At 42.9% G+C, this 26,295-nt stretch overlaps 2 protein-coding genes across 4 annotated transcripts in view; both read left to right on the forward strand.

The window, feature by feature from the left end:
• rec114 (REC114 meiotic recombination protein) overlaps positions 1-14,727 on the forward strand; it is a 28,424-nt gene extending 13,697 nt beyond the window's left edge. For 2 of the 3 annotated variants that reach the window (XM_067973292.1, XM_067973294.1), the window contains 4 exons: positions 2,890-2,973; positions 5,473-5,664; positions 8,343-8,423; positions 14,318-14,727. In XM_067973292.1, coding sequence (XP_067829393.1) covers positions 2,890-2,973; positions 5,473-5,664; positions 8,343-8,423; positions 14,318-14,482 — 522 coding nt within the window. In that variant the 3' untranslated portion in view covers positions 14,483-14,727. The remainder of the gene's footprint in view (positions 1-2,889; positions 2,974-5,472; positions 5,665-8,342; positions 8,424-14,317) is intronic. The other variant, XM_067973293.1, reaches the window with a different exon arrangement.
• A 2,401-nt stretch (positions 14,728-17,128) lies between these two features.
• LOC137304843 (dual oxidase 2-like) overlaps positions 17,129-26,295 on the forward strand; it is a 99,352-nt gene continuing 90,185 nt past the window's right edge. Inside the window, exons 1-2 of the mRNA XM_067973634.1 lie at positions 17,129-17,288; positions 24,233-24,366. Coding sequence (XP_067829735.1) covers positions 24,294-24,366 — 73 coding nt within the window. The 5' untranslated portion in view covers positions 17,129-17,288; positions 24,233-24,293. The remainder of the gene's footprint in view (positions 17,289-24,232; positions 24,367-26,295) is intronic.

Raw genomic sequence — 26,295 nt, forward strand, 5'->3', positions numbered from 1 at the left:
CAGCACCTCAAGTTCAAGAATGCTTTTATTTTGGCACCAAAACAGCATTGTCCACACCACAGAAATACAAGAATGCAACAAAGTTCTTAAGTGCGGAGAAATGCAGACACTGGGAACCATATCAGTGATTCAATATCTGGTGTCACAGGGTTCTACCGTCTCATAACCTTCATACGACAAACAATAGTCCTCGACCAATTCATACTTCAAAACACTTATTTTAATTCACTCCACATCCAAGCACACTATAGTACCTTTTGGCAACACACAGTACACTTTCCCAGCCCCAGGGTCTTTTAGCTGTCCGCAACTGCCTTTCAGTTCATCAGCTTCTTCCTGGCCTCAGAGCCCAGGCCAGGCCAGCCCAGCTGCCTTCCATCTTCCTCTTAGGAAGCCCTGTTTCAGCTCAGTTTCTCTCACCCCTTTACTCTCACCTGACTAGGGAAGGTCGCCACCCACTCCTTCTTAAAGGTGAGGTCTCTTAAAAGGGCCATACCCTTATTCGGGGATCAGGGCCCTCATCACCTACTGGCCCTCAGTTACCCTGTCACGTGCTAAATGTGAAGTTGCAAGCAGTAACAAAAATCTGCAGTGAGCACAACCACGTCGCTCCCTAAAGATGGTCAGTTGGCCAGAAAAAAAGACTTGGTAACTATTTAAATCTTTCAGGTAAGGGAGCCAGTGTGACTTTGTGATTTCAGGTTCAGGTAAGTGGTATGTGCAATGTTTTTAAAGTTATTCATCAGTAAGAAATAATAGTATCCTATGAATATTCATAGTCTTGTATAATTGAAATTGTGTAAATCGCATAGAAAATCTGTATTCATATCTGCTTACTGTGCTTGAAGTAAATAAATAATTCTTTCCCTGTCTTCTGATCAATCTTACTGTTAAAAAAAAATCAGTTCATGCATAATATGCCAATGAAAGTATTCTTTCATGTCTGCACAGAAAATTATTTCACAATTCAATTCCTCAGATTCTCACCTGAGGAGTAGAATGAGGATGATGAACAGTAGATTTGGAGCATGTCACAGGTCCTGAAGATGAGTTCTGAGTTTCAAATCTTACACAATGCTGCAAAGCCTACCTGTGGTAGGGTCCTCCATAGGTCATCCCTATACAAGCTGAAACACCTCTCAGCAATTTAGAGAGATACGTCATTCCACTGACTGGTGCTGGCCCTTCAACCCCCTCCACATAGGCAGAACATGCTGGAGAAGGTCATTCACTTGCTGATTCAAAATTTCTACAGCACTGTGCAGTCAGGCAACATTGTGATGTATAGGGACATGACAAAATTGCAGAATATGCAACTTGGCTAGTTGAGAAGTCATGACTTCCCTCCCCCTTCCAGTTCTGAATAGTAGCCCTTCAGATGTCGCTCGAGTGTTCTGAAGACAACTCAGTTAGATTTATAAGGATAGCATTAAGTTCTTCTGTGATCCGGTGCTCTGGATCCAGAGTGATCCGGTGCTCTGGATCCAGAGTGATCCGGTGCTCTGGATCCAGAGTGATCCGGTGCTCTGGATCCAGAGTGATCCGGTGCTCTGGATCCAGAGTGATCCGGTTACAGACCATTCTAATAAGTCCCTTGTAAAATCTGTAAATTGAACAAATATACGCAAAGATTCAAAAACAATGGTAACATTTATTACTTTCTTTAAACAGCGTTCCTTTATTTTTATTTGTTAAGGTACTTATTTTAAAGTAATGATCAGAGGTTAATTTCAAACCTTGAAAAGAAATGCATTTAATTGTCGCTTAATATTTATTCTCTTTCACCGAGTAATGTAATAAAATTTACTTTTTAAGTATAAACATTTGGAAGCATCAGAGAAATTACCGCACCAGAGAAGGCCTTTTGGCCAATGCTGCTACTTCTACTGGAGATATCTTACTTCTCTGTCTCCTTTTTATATTCTTGTTTTTGAAATAGTTATCCTGTTCCATTTTAAATTGTTATAGTCTCAATAGGCACTTGTGGTAAAGCATTTCATTTTGTAACAACCTGCTATGTAAAACAAAACTTCTCTTCTAACTTCGGCCTTCTAGTAATAATCCTCAGTCCATGTTCCTTTGTTACCGAATCGCCAACTTGCTGAAACAATTTTTCTTGCATAATTTTGATAACTTCGGTTAGATTTCCCCTTAACGTTCTGCAATCCAGTGAAAAAAGCATCAGGTCTTCAAGCTTTTCTTCACTGTTATGACCTATCATTCTAACGAACCTTTGCTGAGCTCTTTCTATGGCTCTAATATTCGTCTGATGTGCCCAGCTGTGCATACAAAACTCTCAACTGGTGGCCTAACCAATGTCTTATGCAAATTCGACATTATTTTGCTTCTGTCCTGTTTTGTACTTTTTATGCCTCTTTATAAATCCGATGATCTCATATGCTTTTATTTAACAGCTTTAAGAATACCCACTGTGGGACTGGAATCACAATCCTTTCCCTCAGGGACATTAGTGAATCAGTTGGGTTTTTATGACATTTATTTTAAGGGCAATTAGGGATGGGTAATAAATGCTGGCCTTGCCAGCGACGCCCACATCCCATGAACGAATAAAAAAAACACTCCGGCAGCTTTCATGGTAATTTTCCCTGGTGCTAATCACAAATTACTAGATTTATTGAACTGAACTGCACAGTATGCCATGATAGGAATTTGAACTCACTTCTACGTCCAGATATTCACGCCTGCTAGAAACTGGGTTGGGATTCCTCGAACTCATTTCATACAGACCTTTACAACTTGCAGAAAGTGGAGACTTGCAGCCCATCACCTGGAATGTATTCAAACCCACAGCTGAAGAAACATTGTTCTAATTTACTGTGCTGCACTGAGGTCCACTTGAGGGTCATACTAATGCCCTTAATTTTTCAGGAAGGATTTTCCCTAATTGAAGCTCACAAATGGTGGAAAGCAGTGCGTAGAGCAGATTGTGTGCTCTTTGGATCCAAAGTCAAGGTAAGAAGTTGCAGCTAATTTTTTTTCTGGACCTTATTTTGTCAGTTTCTTTTGTTTTAATTTCAGACCTGATCGATAGGCTTTTAATCCATTTTCTTATCTCTACCTTGGGTGGCCTCCCACTGATTTAGCTCTTTGCACTTTCTTTACTTCTCTTAACTCTTGAATTACTATCATCTGTTGTGAAGATCATCCCTCTCAACTAACCATCTCATGCTTTTCTTTTAAGCGGGTTACAGATCATTCCATTGAGATTTTCTCTCTTTTTCCTCCACCTTTCTTTTTATTCTGATTCTCTTACAATCTTTTATTTTTCCAGTTCCAACATTTCCAGTCGGTCGATGCCATTTGACAGTACTCCTCGTCGCCGGAACTGACCGACAGGCACCAGGATGTATCCTGGATGATGGTGAGACAGGCCCTCCCAGTGCGGTCCTTCCAACACACATGGAACCTCACCGCCACTGCGAGCTGCCCTTGAGGCTGTGGCGGGGAGGAGACTGTCATCCACCTCCTGATGAGCTGCCCCTTTGCGCAGAGGGTGTGGCGTGAGATGCGTTGGTGTCTGACCCGGTTCATCCTCAATAGTTCGGTAACGCAGGATACTGTGTTCTACGGGCTGTTCCCCGGGACGCACACCGAGACAGTTGTCGACTGCGGCCGGAAGACCATCAGCTCGGTGAAGGAGGCCCATTGGTCTGCCCGAAACCTGCTGGTCTTCCGGCTAAAGGAGCTGTCCACGACCGAGTGTTGCCGACTGGCACACTTCAAGGTCAAGGAGTACGTGCTGCGGGACACACTGAAGTGAGGTGCGGCCTACGCAAAGGTTCTATGGGGAAAGGCCAACCCACCTTGTATTGTACCGAGTGTTTTAGAAGCTGTGCACTGATTTGAATTGTAATAATGGGAATCATAGTGTGTACACTCTGCATTGTATTGGTTCAAACTATATTGCTTGAAATTGTGTCCTTTTACATTGAACTGTGTATATCTTTAAATTTTATGAAATAAAGTATATTTTGAAATTTAGAAAAAGGGTTGCAAAAGACGACCCATTGCACATCCTGTCCAGCTTTCCCTTCCATTGAAGATCGGGCGGGGTGTTTAACGGGTGGTCAATCTGCTGCTGCCTGTTTTGTGCCTCTGCTGAAGTTGAATTTCACCCCTTTTGTGTCTGATGGCTTTTTGCTGCAGCATCCAAGTCTAATCCCACTGCCCTGCTCTCTCTCCCTGTAGCCCTGTATCTTTCCTCTGATTCAAATATTCATCCAATTTTCATTCAAAAGATGCAGTGGTCTCTGTCTCAACCGCTCCGGTTGGCAAAGCATTCCATGCCTCGACAACCCATGGCATCAATACATTTCTTCCAACCTTGCTCCTCACTTTTGGTGACAATTGATGACCCCTTGTCACTGATTCCCCAACCAGAAGTAGTTTTTCCCTTTTCACCCCAGCGAAATCGTTCGTAATGTTAAAAACCTCTATTAAATCTCCCCTTTTTCCACATTATTGGCTGTCGAGTTTCCTACATTACAGCATAGACTACATTATAGAACGTTACAGCACAGAAGGAGGCCGTTCGACCCATCGAGCCTGTGCCGGCTCTTTGTAAGAGCAATCCAGTTAATCCCATTCCCCCGCTCTTTCCTGTAGCCCTGCAAATTATTTTTCTTCAAATATTTATCAAATTCCTTTACGAAAGCCATGATTGAATCTGCATCCACCACCCTTTCAGGCAGTGCGTTCTAGATCGTAACTATTCGCTGCGTAAAAAGGTTTTTCCTCACATCGCCTTTGATCCTTTTGACAATCACCTTAAATCCACGTCCTCTGATTCTTGAACTTTCTGCCAGTGGGAACAAGGCCTTGCATGGTGTAATTCCCCGTGCGTAGGCCGCACCTCGCATCAGTGTGTCCCACAGCATGTAGTCCTGGACCTTGGAGCGTGCCAGTTGGCAACACACCAGCCACGGCCAGCTCCTCCAGCTGGAAGACCAGCAGTGACTGCACTTTGAAAACACTCCATCGGCTGTAAAGCGCTTTGGGGTGTCCTGAGGTCGTGAAAGGGTCTATATAAATGCATTGTCGTTCTTTGTGTCCTTTCTCTGCTCCAATGGAAATAGTTCCATGGAAATAGTATCGGAAGTCTCTCCTCATAACTATAGTTTCCTATCCCTATCATCACCTTGGCAAAAATGATTGTTTAACGTATCTTTACACAGCACGCACATGCGTGATATCTAACTGTCATAGTATCGGCTTAAAAGAAAATAAAAACATGATGAGGAATTAAGGTAATTTGAGAGTTCATACTGTGATATCTGAGAATAGAAATTTAAAAAAATCATGCCTTTCTATTTACAAACCATAGAGTATCTGAATATGTTTAATATTAAGGAACTTTGACAGTTGACAGTCAGAATTATTCTATTCTGTAAAACTGAAAATTAAAAATAACATAGTTGTAATCTTCCTTTGTTCTCGTCTTCCCTCCTCCAGAATGAAAGCCGCATGTTTCGTGTGCAGTTCAGTGGAGATTCACACGGGCAAGCGCTGGAGCACTGCTCTAGCTGTGTGCAGAAACTCCTTCAGTATGTAGACGTACAAAACCCTGAAGGAAAAAATCTGAACCAAGCTCTGCTGTTAAGCCAGACAACAAACATCAGTCACTCTGGAACTACGGAGCTAGAGGTAGGATAGCAGGAGAGTAAGATAACCCCTCCTGCCCAACCCTAGTTTATTTTGCTGTGGTTTGTTGCCACGCCATGATTGAGCTGAACCTTCCTGAAACTCCTGTTAACGTCTGTGGATGTTACACATACTCTAACACGCTATCAAAATATTCAAGATGGTCCCTCTCGATAACGTGACTGCCCTGTACCTGTGAAATTTCATGCACCACTGACAAGCAACTTATCTGCAAGTGTTGTTACAGAATAGGTCACATTAAAAGCTGCAGGGTGTGAGAAGCATCACTATTCATGTTGGTGTTTGTGAGCAATCCCAGCTGTCACGAGCTCATGCCTATCTTTTAAACTACCACCTCAGACAGAGTATGACAATGCTTGAAATCCTCGACAAGCTATTTATCAACCCCATCTTTTTCCTCATTATGAAAAGCATATGAAAGCTGTGGAGATTATTCGGACTACTCTTTAAGGTTTTGTTTTTTAGCAGCTTTGAACAAGTGTAAGTCACGTGTTATGTCTGAAATGATTACAATGAGCAGTTAGCATTCGACCCTATCAAAACTTTCAGTAGCGGGTCAAATGGAAAACTTTTCAGTGGCAGGAGTGATTCCTGACACAAAGGAAGATTGTATGGTCGTCAGAGGCCAGTCATCACAGCACCAGCACATCACTGCAGGAGTTCCTCAGGGATCTTCAGCTTCTTCATTAATGACCTCCTGTCATAAGGTCAGGAGTGGGGCTGTTTGTTGATGATTCCGCAGTGTTCAGTTCCATTCACAGCTCCTCTGATAATGAAGCTGCCCTTGCCAGCTTACAACAGGACCTGGATAACATCCAGAATTGAGCTGACAAGTGACAGGTAACATTTGCACCACTTAAGTGCCAAGAAATGATCATCTTGAATAAGACAAAGCCTAGGCACCTCCACTTCTTCTTTAATAGCACCACCATCACCCAGCCACCATGAAAGTCCTGCCGATCACAATATTTATTAACGACTTAGATGAAGACATAGAAAGTCTCATATCTAAGTTTTCTGATGACACAAAGATTTGGTGGTATTGTAAGCAGTGTAGATGAAAACATAAAATTACAAAGTGCTTTGATCGATTAGGTGAATGGGCAAAACTGGCAAATGGAATTCAATGTAGACAAATGTGAGGTTATCCACTTTGGATCAAAAAAGGATAGAACAGGGTACTTTCTAAATAGTAAAAAGTTAAGAACAGTGAATGACCAAAGGGACTTAGGGGTTCAGGTACATAGATCATCGAAGTGTCATGAACAGATGCAGAAAATAATCAATAAGGCTAATGGAATGCTGGCCTTTATATCTAGAGGGCCGGAGTACAAGGGGGCAGAAGTCATGCTGCAGCTATACAAAACCCTGGTTAGACCGCACCTGGAGTACTGTGAGCAGTTCTGGGCACCGCACCTTCGGAAGGACATATTGGCCTGGGAGGGAGTGCAGCGTAGGTTTACTAGAATGATACCCGGACTTCAAGGGTTAAGTTACGAGGAGAGATTACACAAATTGGGGTTGTATTCTCTAGAGTTTCGAAGGTTAAGGGGTGATCTGATCGAAGTTTATAAGATATTAAGGGGAACAGATAGGGTGGATAGAGAGAAACTATTTCTGCTATTTGGGGATTCTAGGAGTAGGGGGCACAGTCTAAAAATTAGAGCCAGACCTTTCAGGAGTGAGATTAGAAAACATTTCTACACACAAAGGGTGGTAGAAGTTTGGAACTCTCTTCCGCAAACAGCAATTGATACTAGCTCAATTGCTAAATTTAAATCTGAGATCGATAGCTTTTTGGCAACCAAAGGTATTAAGGGATATGGGCCAAAGGCGGGTATATGGAGCTAGATCACAGATCAGCCATGATCTTATCAAATGGCGGAGCAGGCACAAGGGGCTGAATGGCCTACTCCTGTTCCTATGATCACCATTGACCAGAAGCTGAGCTGGATCAGCCATATCAACACTGTATCGTGCTCTTGCAGCCAGAGGCTGGGTATCTGTGATGAGTGGCTCACCTCCTGACCCCTTAAAACCTCTTCTCCATCTATAATGCTCAAGTCAGGAATATGATGGAACACTCACCACTTGCCTGGATGTGTACAATCACAACACTCAAGAAGCTCAACATCATCCAAGACAAAGCAGTTCATTTGATTGGTGCGTCGCCACTGAATTTAATATCCACCCCCTCCACTACTAGCGTACTGTGGTTGCAATATATGTGATCTACAAGGAGGCACTGCGTCAACTCACCAAGGTTATATCGACAGTGCCCCACTTTCGTGTGACCTCTGCCAATGGGGAGGACACGAGCAGCAACGTTTGGGAACATCACCTAATTCCCCTTCAAGTTGCTCACCATCCTGACTTGGACATGTATCACTGTTCCTTCATCTTCACTTAGTCAATATCCTTGAATTGCCTACTTAACACAATTGTGGGAGCACCATCACCACAAGGGCTGCAGCAGCTCAAGGGGACTGCAGTTATCACACTGGTACTGCTGAGATTTGCTTTGTGCACCACTGACATCGTCGGCACAGAAAGTACAGGAGGTTTTACTCTTAACGTTAACCATATTGCACTCGTGCCTGGAATGATTTTGTCAATGATTGTAGCATTTCAAGATCCTGTTATTTTATATTTAATGACAGGCACGTGGTACAGGGGAGGGGCAAACAGCAACTCAAAGCAGCCTTTCCGAGGGTAGAATATCCATCAAACAACTGGCAAAGGTAGGTAAAGACAGAGTTATTATGTCTTCTGCTTTTTACTATGTATTAAATCTGTATTCTTGAATCAAATACTGTTCCACTTCTTGCGATCAGTGTAAACAACAATTACTCCCAGAAAAGATACAGAGCAGATTTGATGCAGAGTAAAACTCCTTTTACATTGTTCTAATAAAGTACAGCAATGTAACATTTCATATTCCAGGAAGAAGATTAAAATTGTTTTTGAAAGCCATTGTAGTCATCCTTGAGGCTTCTGAGTGACGTGATTTAATACTGAATTACGAATAGATTTTGTTCTGAAGACTCTGGCCCAGTCTGAACTTGGTAAAGACTGGTCCAAGTTCAGTTCATGTAAGGCATTTACAGCTTAGAGCGTTGAATATGAAACTCAACCAGAGATAAAAACAAACCCTGTCATCTCATTTACTGTTTGTACTACCTAGCTGTGTGCAAATTGGCTGTCATCTTTGCCTGCACAACAAGTGATTACTCTTCAGAAGTAATGAGATTTTAAGCATTTTAGGAGATTCTGAGGATATGCTAAGTCACTATGTAAATACAAGCTTGCTTTCTTTCTTTCACTATGCAACGCATTCCCCTCTTGAGTTTTTCACTTTTTAATATTTTTTTCCTTCGGGCTCTATTCTAAACTTGCTGAGGCAACAACTAAGGATAGAAGAGAAAAAGGGTAATCAATAAAAAGGGGAAAAGTAGAGGGCAAATCAAGGAAAGAACTGGAAAGGTAAGAATCAAAAGGGCTTGTTTCTATCTATATTTTGTTTCATACAATCAGGAAGCAAATTTTATTCTACTGCACCTTAGTTTATCGCCTGTTGTTTGTACCCCTTAATGTGTTGAAAGAGTTAAGATGTGACAAGTTATTCTAAAGAAGGAATCTTATTCTCAGTTTGGATAGCAAATTTGTCAGTTTCTCGTAGCATTAATAAAATCGAGCCTCTTCTGTCACTGCACAAACCTTACAAAACCATGACTTCTACCTGGAACAGAATCTGTATCAAGTGACTAGTAGCTACTGTGAGACTAGACTGGGGCGAATGGGAGATGGATATAATAAGTATCTTATTCTCAGTCTGTCAGTGTCGTATCGTCTTTCCTGTAGTATCCGAGCTTTAGGTCTACTTCCGAAATTTGTAAGATGAATACGTAGTTCTGTACCTCTTTGGGCAGTTAGCAAAAGCTTTAGTTTTTTTTTTATTCGTTCACGGGATGTGGGCGTCGCTGGCAAGGCCAGCATTTATTGCCCATCCCTAATTGCCCTCGAGAAGGTGGTGGTGAGCCGCCTTCTTGAACCGCTGCAGTCCGTGTGGTGACGGTTCTCCCACAGTGCTGTTAGGAAGGGAGTTCCAGGATTTTGACCCAGCGACGATGAAGGAACGGCGATATATTTCCAAGTCGGGATGGTGTGTGACTTGGAGGGGAACGTGCAGGTGGTGTTGTTCCCATGTGCCTGCTGCTCTTGTCCTTCTAGGTGGTAGAGGTCGCGGGTTTGGGAGGTGCTGTCGAAGAAGCCTTGGCGAGTTGCTGCAGTGCATCCTGTGGATGGTACACACTGCAGCCACAGTGCGCCGGTGGTGAAGGGAGTGAATGTTTAGGGTGATGGATGGGGTGCCAATCAAGCGGGCTGCTTTATCTTGGATGGTGTCGAGCTTCTTGAGTGTTGTTGGAGCTGCACTCATCCAGGCAAGTGGAGAGTATTCCATCACACTCCTGACTTGTGCCTTGTAGATGGTGGAAAGGCTTTGGGGAGTCAGGAGGTGAGTCACTCGCCGCAGAACACCCAGCCTCTGACCTGCTCTCGTAGCCACAGTATTTATATGGCTGGTCCAGTTCAGTTTCTGGTCAATGGTGACCACCAGGATGTTGATGGTGGGGGATTCGGCGATGGTAATGCCGTTGAATGTCAAGGGGAGGTGGTTAGACTTTCTCTTGTTGGAGATGGTCATTGCCTGGCACTTATCTGGCGCGAATGTTACTTGCCACTTATGAGCCCAAGCCTGGATGTTGTCCAGGTCTTGCTGCATGCGGGCTCGGACTGCTTCATTGAGGGGTTGCGAATGGAACTGAACACTGTGCAGTCATCAGCGAACATCCCCATTTCTGACCTTATGATGGAGGGAAGGTCATTGATGAAGCAGCTGAAGATGGTTGGGCCTAGGACACTGCCCTGAGGAACTCCTGCAGCAATGCCCTGGGGCTGAGATGATTGGCCTCCAACAACCACTACCATCTTCCTTTGTGCTAGGTATGACTCCAGCCACTGGAGAGTTTTCCCCCTGATTCCCATTGACTTCAATTTTACTAGGGCTCCTTGGTGCCACACTCGGTCAAATGCTGCCTTGATGTCAAGGGCAGTCACTCTCACCTCACCTCAGGAATTCAGCTCTTTTGTCCATGTTTGGACCAAGGCTGTAATAAGGTCTGGAGCCGAGTGGTCCTGGCGGAACCCAAACTGAGCATCGGTGAGCAGGTTATTGGTGAGTAAGTGCCGCTTGATAGCACTGTCGACGACACCTTCCATCACTTTGCTGATGATTGAGAGTAGACTGATGGGGCGGTAATTGGCCGGATTGGATTTGTCCTGCTTTTTGTGGACAGGACATACCTGGGCAATTTTCCACATTGTCGGGTAGATGCCAGTGTTGTAGCTGTACTGGAACAGCTTGGCTAGAGGCGCAGCTAGTTCTGGAGCACAAGTCTTCAGCACTACAGCTGGGATGTTGTCGGGGCCCATAGCCTTTGCTGTATCCAGTGCACTCAGCCGTTTCTTGATATCACGTGGAGTGAATCGAATTGGCCGAAGACTGGCTTCCGTGATGGTGGGGATATCGGGAGGAGGCCGAGATGGATCATCCACTCGGCACTTCTGGCTGAAGATGGTTGCAAACGCTTCAGCCTTGTCTTTTGCGCTGGGGCTGAGATGTTTGCAGAGCCTCCTCCTCCCGTTAGTTGTTTAATTGTCCACCACCATTCACGACTGGATGTGGCAGGACTGCAGAGCTTTGATCTGATCCGTTGGTTGTGGAATCGCTTAGCTCTGTCTATAGCATGTTGCTTCCGCTGTTTAGCATGCATGTAGTCCTGAGTTGTAGCTTCACCAGGTTGGTACCTCATTTTTAGGTACGCCTGGTGCTGCTCCTGGCATGCTCTTCTACACTCCTCATTGAACCAGGGTTGATCCCCTGGCTTGTTGGTAATGGTAGAGTGAGGAATATGCCGGGCCATGAGGTTACAGATTGTGCTGGAATACAATTCTGCTGCTGCTGATGGCCCACAGCGCCTCATGGATGCCCAATTTTGAGCTGCTAGACCCGTTCTGAATCTATCCCATTTAGCACGGTGGTAGTGCCACACAACACGTTGGATGGTGTCCTCAGTGCGAAGACGGGACTTCATCTCCACAAGGACTGTGCGGTGGTCACTCCCACCAATACTGTCATGGACAGATGCATTTGCGACAGGTAGATTGGTGAGGACAAGGTCAAGTAAGTTTTTCCCTCGTGTTGGTTCGCTCACCACCTGCCGCAGGCCCAGTCTAGCAGCTATGTCCTTCAGGACTCGGCCAGCTCGGTCAGTAGTGGTGCTACCGAGCCACTCTTGGTGATGGACATTGAAGTCCCCCACCCAGAGTACATTCTGTGCCCTTGCTACCCTCAGTGCTTCCTCCAAGTGGTGCTCAACATGGAGGAGGACTGATTCATCAGCTGAGGGAGGACGGTCGGTGGTAATCAGCAGGAGGTTTCCTTGCCCATGTTTGACCTGATGCCATGAGATTTCATGGGGTCCAGAGTCAATGTTGAGGACTCCCAGGGCCACTCCCTCCTGACTGTATATTACTGTACCGCCACCTCTGGTGGGTCTGTCCTGCCGGTGGGACAGGACATACCCAGGGATGGTGATGGAAGAGTCTGGGACGTTGGCTGAAAGATATGATTCTGTGAGTATGGCTATGTCAGGCTGTTGCTTGACTAGTCTGTGGGACAGCTCTCCAAATTTTGGCACAAGTCCCCAGATGTTAGTAAGGAGGACCTTGCAGGGTCGACTGGGCTTGGTGTTTTGCCGTTGTCGTGTCCGGTGCCTAGTGGTCCGATGCCGGGTGGTCCGTCCGGTTTTATTCTTATTATGACTTTTCGTAGCGAGATTTTACAACTGAGTGGCTTGCTAGGCCATTTCAGAGGGCAATTAAGAATCAACCACATTGCTGTGGGTCTGGAGTCACATATAGGCCAGACCGGGTAAGGACGGCAGGTTTCCTTCCCTAAAGGACATTAGTGAACCAGATGGGTTTTTACGACAATCCGGTAGTTTCATGGCCATCATCACTGATACTAGTATTTTAATTCCAGATTTGTATTTAATTAATTAATTAATTAATTGAATTTAAATTCGCCAGCTGCCGTGGCGGGATTTGAACTCATGACTCTGGATTTTAGTCCAGGCCTCTGGATTACTAGCCCAGTAACATAATCACTATGCTACCGTACCCTTATTCACTATTGTGCCTCCAGTGAAATCCACCAAATAGATGTTTTGACATTGTATGTCTTTTCACTACTGCAACATTGTGCCCCCTCCAGTTTAATAGCTGGAGCCTCCACTGTACTCCAGAAACTAATGTGTGCCAGGATGTCTCAGCATAATCGTGTGCTTTATGAAACTGGTCCATCCACTTATCAAAATGGGACAACTTCCTTCAGTCTAGTGGGCTGAGAACATCATAGTGCATACAAACAAGCTAATATTACCCTGACTGAGTACATGAGTTGACATTTATTGTGCCTTAGTCACAACAGCTTCCTTAATATAACAAGGGCATTATACTACTGAATTATTGAAGTTACTGCAGTGTGTAATAAATACCAGTCAGTGCTCAATTTTGCAGTGCTACATTGATAAAGATCACAGTTTCTCTGGTCACTCCTATATTAGAGGTGATAGTTTCTCTGGTCACTGTATATTAGATGCTATTTGTGTGTATTAATGCTTTAGCAACATCATAATCTTAGTCAGAAGATTTCCTTTGATTGCTATTTCTAGTGAAATCATAAACTTGTTCTTTAAAAAGCTTTTCTGATTTTGTTAGAAATACTAAACCTTACCACTAACACACAGTGACCAGAGGAAATCTTTTAGTTTCTCTGGTCACTCTATATTAGTAAGAAAGATTTCCCCTGGTCACTGTGTGTTAGTGGTAAGGTTTAGTATTTCTAACAAAATCAGAAAAGCTTTTTAAAGAACAAGTTTATGATTTCACTAGAAATAGCAATCAAAGGAAATCTTCTGACTAAGATTATGATGTTGCTAAAGCATTAATACACACAAATAGCATCTAATATACAGTGACCAGAGAAACTATCGCCTCTAATGTAGAGTGACCAGAGAAACTATCGCCTCTAATGTAGAGTGACCAGAGAAACTATCGCCTCTAATGTAGAGTGACCAGAGAAACTATCGCCTCTAATGTAGAGTGACCAGAGAAACTATCGCCTCTAATGTAGAGTGACCAGAGAAACTATCGCCTCTAATGTAGAGTGACCAGAGAAACTATCGCCTCTAATGTAGAGTGACCAGAGGAAATCTCCCCAGGTTGCTATATTTGTTTGCATCAAATGTAGTTCATTTTTCTTCTTTCATTCCATTGAACATATCGAAGAATCACAGGGATGCATTGCCTTTTAAAGTGAGTTTCTATCATCAGTAACGCTATAAAAAGTTAAGTTAATCTTCCTTTAACTTTATTGTATTTGTTTTATTTAGTTTTATATTCTGGTTAAAGCTAAATATAGAAGCCTGAAAAAGCATAATTCAGTGACAGAGACCTTTATATCTGTACAAACTATTTAAATTCTATAACTTATGTATTTTTTTTTCCCTAGTCCATGTTAGGTGCTGCATCACCTCAGCTACCGCTGGCCTATCAGCAGTCAGCATTGAACACAGAAGAGCTGGGTCCTTTCCTGCGATTATGTCTTATGGATCAAAGTTTCCCAGCATTTGTACAACAGGTGGAACATGAACTTAAAAAGCTCGTAGACGAGTGAATGGGAAGATGTTTTACCTTCATCCAGTTGGTGAAGAACCAAATAAGTAAACAATGTTGCAGAGGCAATACTGTTACTTTAACAGGCCCGCTGCGGAAGGGAATTCTACTAATTGCATTAATTTTCATTAATTCGTCCCACGTTTGAGTTTCTTCTGGACAACATATCTGTGGTAGTGCTGTATTTATTTTAGATGTTTCTATTTCTGATCATTAGTTTGCTAGTATCTTTAAACAATAATAAATTATTTCTTTAACAAACTTAAGCTTTAAATAGCTGTTTATTTTCATTAAGTCTTACTCGCTGACATTATTTAGGTTTTTAAAATTGTGAAGAAGTTTTTAAGGGAGGTGTCTAACCTTAATTCAGGCTGTACGTTTAGTGTTTCTATTTAGCATTAGTGCTATAGCTCCCTTGTTGGCCCAGTGGGTAGAGACACAGGTCAGTATAGTATGAAGCCATATAGACTAGAATGACACAGGTTCAGTACTTGGGCTGTGCTCAGTTGGATATCTTGACATTGATGGATATTGTTGCATTGTCAGTTGGGTCACTGCCACTGGCTTCAATATCCCTAGATGAGGATTAGGAAAAAAAAAATCACTTGGGATTCCCAAAACCCAACCCTGAAAGTGTGTTGGGTGTGGACAAAAGATGAGGTTGGGATTGAGTGTAGCTGCAATGCCCTGTATGGTAAAATAGCCTGCAGAAACTCACTCTCTCGGGTTACATATCAAATATGCCCACTTGGCTGAGGAACGGGAGAGCAGGGACAAGGGGCTGAATGGCCTACTTCTGTTCCTATGATCACCAAAAAGAGGAATAAATAGGGAATGAAAAGAAGAATATACTTCATTAAATATTAGTGACCAAACTTAAGGAATCTTGGAATTAAACACCAGGAGGCAGTGTTGTACAAAGACAGGCTTAATATTTGAATAGTCAATGCTGCGCACATGAATTTTCTTCAGAGAAATAGCCTTCACAGGGAGTGGAGTAATGTCAACTGTATGTATCCAAAGCAAATTGAAGTAAAACCTGTTCCTTTCAGAAACTCTTTTATTCCTTAGTTGTGAAAAAGAATCAGTTGTTCTGGGAAGTATAAAAGAATGAGGAAATTAGGTGGAATTTGACAGTTCGTTCTTTTTCACTTGACACGATTGGATCAATGCAATAGCACTTACCAGTTTTGCCAAACAAAGAGTTGCCAAACAGCTCTTGCACCATTTATTGCTCATAGGCATAAGTCTTGTCGATTGTAGGAGTGATGTTGGTCCGGAAATTGCTACAATGGTGGATTTGGTTGCGAATGACGTTAATTGGATTGTTCTGCTCACCATTTACGTCACACCATGCTTGCACCACAAATCATGGACTGACAATATGATAACGGCTCAGTGATGTCAACGGGCCAGAAATTGCTGCAATGATGCATCTCGCTGCAATTGAGGTGAATTCGTCTTTTTAACCTCACCGTTCACATCGCATTAATTTTTCAGCGCAAATTGCTGGAATGTCAAAACAATAACGGCGCAGCGACGTCCGTATTGCATCTGTGACCTCATGAACATCGTGCCCAATGGCTTATCACCCTTAGCAACCACATGGCACTATTAGAAGCTGAAAACAGTACCTCGGCCAGGCGCTCTGCCTCCATAAGTAGATCTCCTTTATGGTCGCTAATCGGTCCCACCCCTCCTCTTACTACCCGTTTACTATTTATATGCTTATAGAAGACTTTTGGATTCCCTTTTATGTTGACCGCCAGTCTATTCTCATACTCTTTGCCCCTCTTATTTCCTTTTTCACTTCCCCTCTGAACTTTCTATATTCTGCCTGGTTCTCTCTTGTGTTATCAATCTGACATCTGTCAGATGCCCTCTTTTTTCCGATTCATCTTACTCTCTATCTCTTTTGTCATTCTGGCTTTAGTTGCCCTACCTTTCTCCCTCGTGGGAATGTACCGAGACTGTACCAGAACTATCTCTTCTTTAAAGGCCGACCACTGTTCAATTACAGTTTTGCACCTCCCTGTAATTTTCCTGCAAATTTGTTCCTCTATATCCTTCCCCCTAGTTGGTGGCCTATAGAATACACCCAGTAGTGTAATGGCACCTCTATTGTTTCTCAACTCTAACTAAATAGATTCTGTCCTTGACCCCTCAAAGGCATCATCTGTCTCCAGCACTGCAATATTCTCCTTAATCCCCCCCCCCCCCCCTCCTTTCTTTCCTTCCCTATCTTCCCTGAGCACCTTGTATCCAGGAATATTTAGTACTCAGTCCTGCCTTTTTTAAGCCAGGTCTCCGTTATCGCCACAACATCGTATTCCCATGTGGCTATTTGCGCCTGCAGCTCACCAACCTTGTTTACCACGCTTCGTGCGTTTACACACATGCACTGCAAACCAGTCTTAGACTTTCTTGTACACTCCCTTAGTCTGACCCCATCTAATACTGTACTATTACTTGCTCTAGTGCTATCTTTTTCTCCCGATCCTTTGTGCCCCTTGTTTCTCCTTTCCAATGCTACATCCTGGTGCCCATCCCCCTGTCTTGCAGGAATTATTTTTTTGTGTCTTAGTGCCGCCTCTAAGGGTGTTCCTTTGCAGTCACAGTGTAGTTGTCAGAGATTTTATATAATTAAGCAGTTCCTTCTGTGCCTCTTTGGAACGAATAAACAAATCAGCCCAGACCCAATCTTTTTTCGTCGACTTAAAGCAGGCTTTATCTGACAAATTTGAGTGATCTACCCTCCTGTTGTTTGTGACGCTCTGCATGACTTACAGAGAACAAGTTTTCACAAGGTATGTTATTCTTGCTTTCTTACAATACTTTTTATTCTATTTTATTTAACATTTTTTAACTTTTCATGTTGAATACAAATGGATCTACTCCGTAGCTAAGTCTGATATATTATCATGCAATGTAAAAGTTAGTGGATTATATACACACACACACATAATATATATAAATTCTATATATAATATAAAAATTAAATTTTATATAATATATATATTGATTTGGTATGAGTGGAAACCAGCACTTTCAATCAGAAACTGACATTGTTAATGCTTCTAGAACCCATGGCTTTGCTCACAATGAGCCAGTGGAATCTTTAAGTATCTGTCTCTGGCCTCTTCATGTTTCTGCTTCTATCTCTCCCTCTTTCTCTCCTCTTTATCTTCTCTATCATATCTCCTACTGAACGGACACCGCGCAACAATCGCCAAACAGGAGGGTTCCCTCCCAGTCGGGGAACACTTCAGCAGTCATGGACATTCATCCACCGACCTTCGGGTAAGCGTACTCCAAGGCGGCCTTCGAGACACACGACAACGCAAAATTGTCGAGCAGAAATTGATAGCCAAGTTCCGCACCCATGAGGACGGCCTCAACCGGGATCTTGGGTTCATGTCACGCTACACGTTACCCCACCAGCGAACAAATGTTATCTGTTTTTAATATAACGGGTCAGTTGCTGTCTTTTCTATGTTTCTACCTCTCTATCTCTTTTTTTTTTGTTTGTTGTTTTTTTTGGTGATTTGTATATTCTGAGAACTTGCAGGTAACACCTGTCTGGCTGCACACTGATTGCCTTGGCAACGGGCAGTTGAAAAAACTGTCTGTAATCACCAAGCATTGTTCTGTGAATTATAAATGCGATTTCATTTCGAGGATTTCATTTCCACATCGTTCACCTGAGGAAGGAGGTAGCCTCCGAAAGCTTGTGAATTTAAAATAAAATTGCTGGACTATAACTTGGTGTTGTAAAATTGTTTACAAATATCTCCTACTGCTTTGTTTCTCTTTTCTGTTTCTCTCTCTACTCTCATGCTTCTGCTGTTTCACTGTTATTCTTCTCTTTTGCTGCTTTTCTGTTTCTCCGTCTTTCCCTTCCTTTCTATCCCTGTGCTTTTCCATTTCTGTCTGTCTCATTTTCTTCTCTCATTTCGGGTGGCAAGTAATGGGTGAAGGGTCTCTGGTGCAGAGAGGGATATGGCAAATGGCAACTCACTACCTGGCCGTAAAACTGCCATTGTAAATCAGCCATCAGTTTCTATAATGGACGGCCAAACTCCAATTTTATGCCCAGACAGCTAGTTGAAAATCTACCCCATAGCCTTCTCTCAGTGGTAGCAATCTTACCTCTGTCAGCCCCATTCTAGGACTGGAGCACATAGCATAGATTGAAACTTCAGTGCAGGACTGAGGGAGTATTGAATTGTCGGAGGTGCCATCTTTCAGATGAGATGTTAAACTGAGGCTCCATCTATCCCCATGGGTGGGTATTTTAAGAAGAGCAGAGGAGTTCTCCCATTTATCCCTCAACCAATGTCACCAAAAAATGGATTTACTTGCTATTCAGCTTGTTGCTGTTTGTAAGGCTTTGCTATGTGCAAGTTGCCTATTGCTTTTCCCTACATTACAACAGTGAATACATTTCAGCAGTACTTTAATGGCTGCAAAGCACTTTAGGATGTCCTGTAATGGCTGAAGGTGCTTTATAAGTGCATGCTGTTTCTTTACTGAGTGCTTAGCAAGTGTCTCTAAGCTTTAACAACTGTTTCCAAGTTCGTACCTCAGCCAGAGGACCCTTTGGTGAGGAAGAGCATAGACGAGTTGGTTTAGAGTTGGCTCCGTTATTGACACTGGAAACAGTGATCCAGTGGAATCTAGAGCTGGCCCCGTAGAATGAAAGTGTGGATTTATGATGGTATTGGACAGCATCAAATAGGCGCTGATGCCAACCCAGCATCAATTGAATGGCAATACTGGTATTGGATACGTTGAACATTGAGGTGCATGTGGTGAGTCACCACTGGGAAAACACAAGGAGAAAAGACTAGATACTGGATGAGTCCTGATGCTGGTTTCGACAGCAACCATTTTTGGGGATGGTGGCACTAGGTAGCTCTGACATCATTCAACAGCCAGGAGAGCATCATCGTCTGTTGAAGCTGCTAACACTTGTGGAAAGGTAATATGAGGATTCTGAGGAATGGAAATTACTGGTTCTAAATGGGTTCCGACTCCAGTAAATGGACCTTGGCTTTGGTGCCAAGTTAAGACAGGGAAGACACTGGATAGGCTTTTATATCAACTACAGGGAGATAAAAGCAGAAGCCAGAGGTCAATTTATAAAAAGCTGTGCAAATTACTTTCTTGTGTTACTTTAATTTTTAATCCTGAACTATGTTCATATTATAATTATTACTCTGTTCCTTTGAAGTAAAACTACTTTCCTGCTAAGGGTGTTGTATTGGCATTCTGAAGGGGGTTTAAGTCATGGTTACCTGTGTACTTTATTAAAAATCTTACGCATGCCTGTGTGTCCTCTAACCTTACTTCACCTGAAGCCTACACTTAGTTTTAAACTTGACTTCCCATATACAATGCCTCAGGAGATCAACTAATTTATTGGACAAAGCTGAATTGATCAAAATAGAGTCTGACTATAAATACAAGCAGCAAACCTCAGGCTTTGCTTCTCAGTAAAAGTGACCTTGGATTCAGCTCACTCTCAAGTTACCTTTCTGTTTTGTCCAGGCTAATCATAGTTATTCCAACCTTTCTCTATAATCTTCATGCGTATAGTGATTGATTAAACCACGTAGGAATATGTGTTTTCCAGTAAATATATTAAAGAGAAAATAATTTCCTAATTCTTGGGACTTTTTTTTTCCTTTGAAGATTTATTAGGCGAGAAACGTCAGTATTAACACCTGAAATCGGCATAACACAAAGCATTTATATTTCTCACAGCTGCACTAGAACCAACTAAAAAGGAATATAATACACCACTAAACCCATCTATCTTTATTTCTAGTTACTGTTGCTAGTTCTTTACTAAAATTACCTCCTTTAATCTTCCCCCCCCCCCCCCCCCCCCTATTCTGAAGGCGGATTTATATGGAAAACAGTTCCTCGGGTGCTGCTAACACCTTGACACCTCATCCATGACCAGTCTAGATATGTAAACCCAGACAGTGGGATTCAAGAAAGTATTCAACTGTTTCAGAATTATTAGTTCGCTAGTGAATCCCTGCTGGCGTTGGCCACAGAAAGTCAGGACAAAGAGAGTTTTCCTCAGAGCACATTAGATCTAGGTGTACGTAGGGGGATCTGCTGCTTCTGGAGCCTATGACGATCTATCTAATGGTTGGTGTGTGGCGTGACTGTGTGACAGGTAGCTTTACAGTGAGAAAATCTATTGAGATGCCACTAACGTGCATGACAGAACGATGGTGCTCAAATCTGAAGTGCGTGACATGCATAACAAATTTAATATATTTTAGATGCTGCATAATTAAAGTATGGAAACCATCTTTTGATTTCAACCAAGCTCAGTGCTGTCTTGTCCTGATGTGCCCACATGCACACACACATTTTACAAATAGCAACTATAGGACAGCAATCAGGAGCAAGAGCCCAGGCTGGTTTTCCTTTCCCTAACCCAGGGATACCAAGGCCAATTGGAGCCCTTTCGCTGTCCAGTCTGAGATTAAATAATGCAGCAGAGACTGGGGATTGAACCTGGCAACTCCCTGGTGTGTAGAGCTGAGTTACGAATTCCCAAAGTATTATTTTAACACATGGCATAAAAAATGACTTAACATCCCACGAGGACACTGAGCAGAATGTTGTACTTTAAAATCCAGCTCCTCACATAATAAAATCCCTATCAATCATTTCCATCTGTGCGTCTTAGCCAACCAGCTCTATGAAACAATTGCCTTATTAGTTTCAGAATTATAAATACCTGCTGCATAATTAAAATATGAAAATCATCTTTTGATTTCAAAGCGTAACGAACCCATATTGTTACTAACTATGCATGAGAAAGTTAATGATTTTTTAGCTCAAAATCACTTATAAATTAACTTTGCACAACTTTTTTACTCATTACAAATGAAGAGTGTAAATTTGAAATAAAAATTTACATTTTAAGAGGACTCAAATGGCAGCGATGAAATTTAATCAGTTCATTACAACTAATGAAGGGAGAAATATTTATCCCATCAGTGGGGTTCAGATGATCTTATAAACTATAAGAGCAGATCTTAATTCCATACTATCTGAATCCCAAGACTCCAACTTGTGTTCTTATAGTATATATTGTGGAGGGTTGGCCTTGTTTAATCCTGAGCAAGATTTTATTTTACTAGTGGGTGTGATGGCAAACAGTGATGGATGGCAGGTGCTTGTGATCATTTCAAATGGTTCAAACCGAGAATGTACAGCACAGAAACAGGCCATTCGACCCAACTGGTCCATGCTGGTGTTTATGCTCCGCACGAGCCTCATCCCACCTCTCTTTCATCTAATTCTGCCAGCATAATCTTCTATTCCTTTCTCTCTCGTGTGTTTATCCAGCTTTCCCTTAAATGTATCTATGCTATTCACCTCAACTACTCCTTGTGGTAGTGAGTTCCACATTCTCACCACTCCCTGGGTTAAGAAGTTCCTCCTGAATTCACTATTGGATTTATTGGTGACTATCTTATAATTATGACCCCCTAGTTGTGGACTCCCCCACAAGTGGAAACATTTTCTCTATGCCTACCCTATCAAACTTGCATCGTACTTTGCATCAGACTTTACCAAGGAAGAAGATGCTGCCAGAGTCTCGGTAAGGAAGATAAAGTTAAGATACTGGATGGGCTAAAAATTGAGAAAGAAGAGGTACGAGAAAGGCTAGCTGTACTTAAAATAGATAAGTCACCTGGTTCAGATGGGATGCACCCTAGGATGCTTAGAGAAGTAAGAGGGGAAATTGCGGAGGTACTGGCCATAATCTTCCAGACATGCATACGAACACACTAATTAAGAGCAGGAGTAGGCCATTTGGCCCCTCGAGCCTGCTGTGCTATTTGATAAGATCATGGCTGATCTGATTGCGACTTCGACCCTACTTTCCTGTCTACCTACTATAACCTTAGATACGAGGGTGGTACCATAGGACTGGAGAATTGCAAATGTTACACCCTTGTTCAAAAAAGAGTGTAAAGATAAACCCAGCAACTATAGGCCAGTCAGTTTAACCTCGGTGATGGGGAAACGATAATCCAGGACAGAATTAACAGTCACTTGGACGAGTGTGGATTGATTAGGGAAAGCCAGCATGGATTTGTTAAAGGCAAATCGTGTTTAACCAACTTGATAGAGTTTTTTGATGAGGTAACAGAGAGGGTCGATGAGGGCAATGCAGTTGATGTGGTGTATATGGATTTTCAAAAAGCGTTTGATAAAGTGCCACATGGTAGGCTTGCTATTAAGATTGCGGCCCATGGAATAAAGGGGGCAATAGCAACATGGATATAGATTTGACTAAATGACAAGAAACAGAGAGTAGTGGTGAACGGTTGTTTTTCGGACTGGAGGGAGGTTTATAGTGGTGTTCCCCAGGGGTCGGTGCTGGGACCACTGCTTTTCTTGATATATATTAATGACTTGGACTTGGCTGTACAGGGCACAATTTCAAAATTTGCAGATGAAACAAAACTTGGAAGGGTAGTGAACAGTGAGAAGGATAGTGATAGACTTCAAGACGATATAGACATGCTGCTGGCATGGGCAGACAGGTGGCAGATGAAGTTTAATGCAGAAAAATGCGAGGTGATGCATTTCGGTAGGAAAAATGAGGAGAGGCAATATAAACTGGAGGGCACAATTCTAAAAGGGGTAGAGGAACAGAGGGATCTGGGGGTGTATGTGCACAAATTGTTGAAGGTGGCAGGGCAGGTTGAGAATGCTCTTAAAAAAGCATATGGGGTCCTGGGCTTTATAAATAGAGGCATAGAGTACAAAAGCAAGGAAGTCATGATGAACCTTTATAAAACACTGGTTCGGCCACAACTGGAATATTGTGTCCAGTTCTGGGCACCGCACTTTAGGAAGGATGTGAAGTCCTTAGAGAGGGTGCAGAAGAGATTTACTAGAATGATTCCAGGGATGAGGGACTTTAGTTACGTGGATAGACTGGAGAAGCTGGGGTTGTTCTCCTTGGAACAGAGAAGGTTGAGAGGAGATTTGATAGAGGTATTCAAAATCATGAAGGATCTAGGCAGAGTAGATAGAGAGTAACTGTTCCCATTGGCGGAAGGGTCAAGAACCAGAGGGCAGAGATTTAAGGTGATTGGCAAAGTAACCAGAGGTGACATGAGGAAAAACTTTTTTACACAGCAAGTGGTTATGATCTGGAATGCACTGCCTGAGGGGGTGGTGGAGGCAGATTCAATCGTGGCCTTCAAAAGGGAACTGGACAAGTACTTGAAATGAAAACATTTGCAGGGCTACGGGGATAGGGCGGGGGAGTGGGACTAGCTGGATTGCTTGTGCATAGAGCCGGGGCAGACTCGATGGGCCGAATGGCCTCCCTCCGTGCTGTAACCTTTCCATGATTCTGTAATTCTAAACCCTTTCATAATTTTTAAAGACCTCTATCAGGTCACATCTCAGCCTTTCCTTTTCTAGAAAAAAGAGCCCCAGCCTGCCCAGTCTTTCCTGATAGTTCTAACCTTTCAGATCTGGTATCATCCTTGTAAATCTTTTTTGCACCTTCCCCAGTGCCTCGATATTGTTTTTATAATATGGAGACCAAAACTGTGCACAGAGGTGCTACTTGTATTGCACAAATTGAATTGCACTGGTGTCAGGCTTTATTTTATTGCATTTAAAAGAGCACTAGCAAATTCTACATGTAATACACATTAATACATTCTGTTCCATGTATATTTCTTTACTATAGTTGACAAATTAATGAGGAGACTCCAAATTCCATAACTTTAAAAGTTTGAAGTTGGAAGAGAATGACAGCGAGGAATAACATGACGCCACTCGTCATCTCCTGGACCCTGTTACTTTGTCGCCCTTCATTTACCAGTAAGTAATTCTGCAAATGTAATTCAGAAATTGAATTTGTTGCAAAAGAAATGGAACATTTATTGCTGACTTACTTTTAAATAAGGGAGTCCCAAAGGACACGATATTTGTACCATGGACCTGACTGAATAGTGCCTGAACAATTAAGTCTTTGGGGCTGATTTTCGATTACTGGCATAATTCTGTCCTGAATGGTTAGGAACAAATGCAAACCTAGCCAGAGTAGCAATGTGCTAGTAACGCACAATTTTCCAGGGTCAGCTTATTTGCATAACTATTCACTGTTCCAGCTGCAGATTTGGACATCTGCGGGGAGGTAGCCGAGTGATGGGACCAGAAAGTTGCATGCGGATGAAATTTAAAGCGAAGTGGCAGAATAGTGGTAAAAAAATGCTTTCAGGCTTTGGAAAGGCTGAAAAGGCATTTCGACCCATTGGCAGTCTCTGTCAAGGCTAAAGGGTTGGAGTATGAATAAATGGCAGGCAAAAATAAAAGGAGATCAAACCCAGGGTGCAGTCATGAATGCGCAGGTAAGTGGTGGAGCAGCTCAGCGTCTGACCTCTTGTCTGATGGCTGCTGAAGTGGAGATGGTGCTACATGGGGTGTTTGTGAGGACAATAGCCCTGTTTGCCACCCCCATTGGTCAGCACGCCTAAAAGGAGCCAGGGACAAGTTTGAGGCCGTGGCTGACTGTTATTGTCATTGGCTATGCCAGCTGTATGATCCATGTTAGCTGCAGGTTTCTCTGCAGCAGAGGCTCTACATCTGGATCTCTGTTGACCCAGTGGCTGTGAAGGCAGTTCTCCCTTGGCCGTTGCAAAGTAGCCATGCTGGAACCTGGAGAAATGGTTGGTGGTATCTTGGTGTGATGTGGCCAGTCAGGCAGTGCTGGCTGTTCATCACCCTGACGTGCCTTCTTTCACACAACGCCACTGAAACCACAATATACTGTGTGATTGGCAAGCTTCTGAAGAACCATCAGTGAGTCAGGCCTTTATCTCCGCCATCATGTCTGCTGCTAGAACTTATCTTGAGAGTTGGAGCCTTTGCATGTACTAATCCTATGCCAAAATAAGCTTTGTGCACCCTTGTCCATAGATGAGGGTGTGATGTGGGCACAGATCACATCTGGTGCAGTTTGACCTGACTGGTATCTCTCCATTGGTCTTCCTTCTCCCAGAAATTCACACATTGGACAATTCCCATTGGGAACCCATTGGTGGTACTGATGGAGGTGTAGGGGTAAAAGGAAGCAGCTGAGCAATTATCACAAAGGCTGATGGAAGTCAAAGTGGCAGAAGAGATTATAACAAAAACAAACTGAAGAAAAGCAGTCCAGAAATCACCTTAAAACTGCTGACTGAATCTTCCTACAATCCCCTATAAATGAATGTCATCTACAGTTGATTCCTTAGCAACCCTGGGCAGCTATCATAAGATTGGCACCTGGCACCCTGCACATTCAAACATCGGAGAATGAAGTGATAGCATTCTGGCCTCACTTTAATAGCTTAAAGGAGTTTTAGTGGGATCTTCCTGTCCTGTTTGAAATGCCAGCAGCAAACAACAACAACAACTCGCATTTATATAGCACCATTAACATAGTAAAACATTCTAAGGCACTTCACAGGAGCGATTATCAAACAAAATTTGACACCGAGCCACATAAGGAGATGTTAGGACAGGTGACCAAAAGCTTGGTCAAAGAGGTAGGTCAAACAGGGTGGAGACTTGGGGTAATGGGGCTTCACTCCTTTTAGGTCCATTTGGCCGTGAGTACGCCAGTTACGGGGTGTAACGGATATGAAATTTGCGACCATTAGGTCCTGTCCTTGAATTATATGCATACTACATCATAGGAGACCCCCCCCCGATGGCCTCTCTTTACACCATTTCTCTCCTTGGTTTATATGTTAACATGCATTCTAT

Source organism: Heptranchias perlo, chromosome 38 (genome assembly GCF_035084215.1).
Source record: "Heptranchias perlo isolate sHepPer1 chromosome 38, sHepPer1.hap1, whole genome shotgun sequence".
NCBI classification, from domain to species: Eukaryota; Metazoa; Chordata; class Chondrichthyes; order Hexanchiformes; family Hexanchidae; genus Heptranchias; species Heptranchias perlo.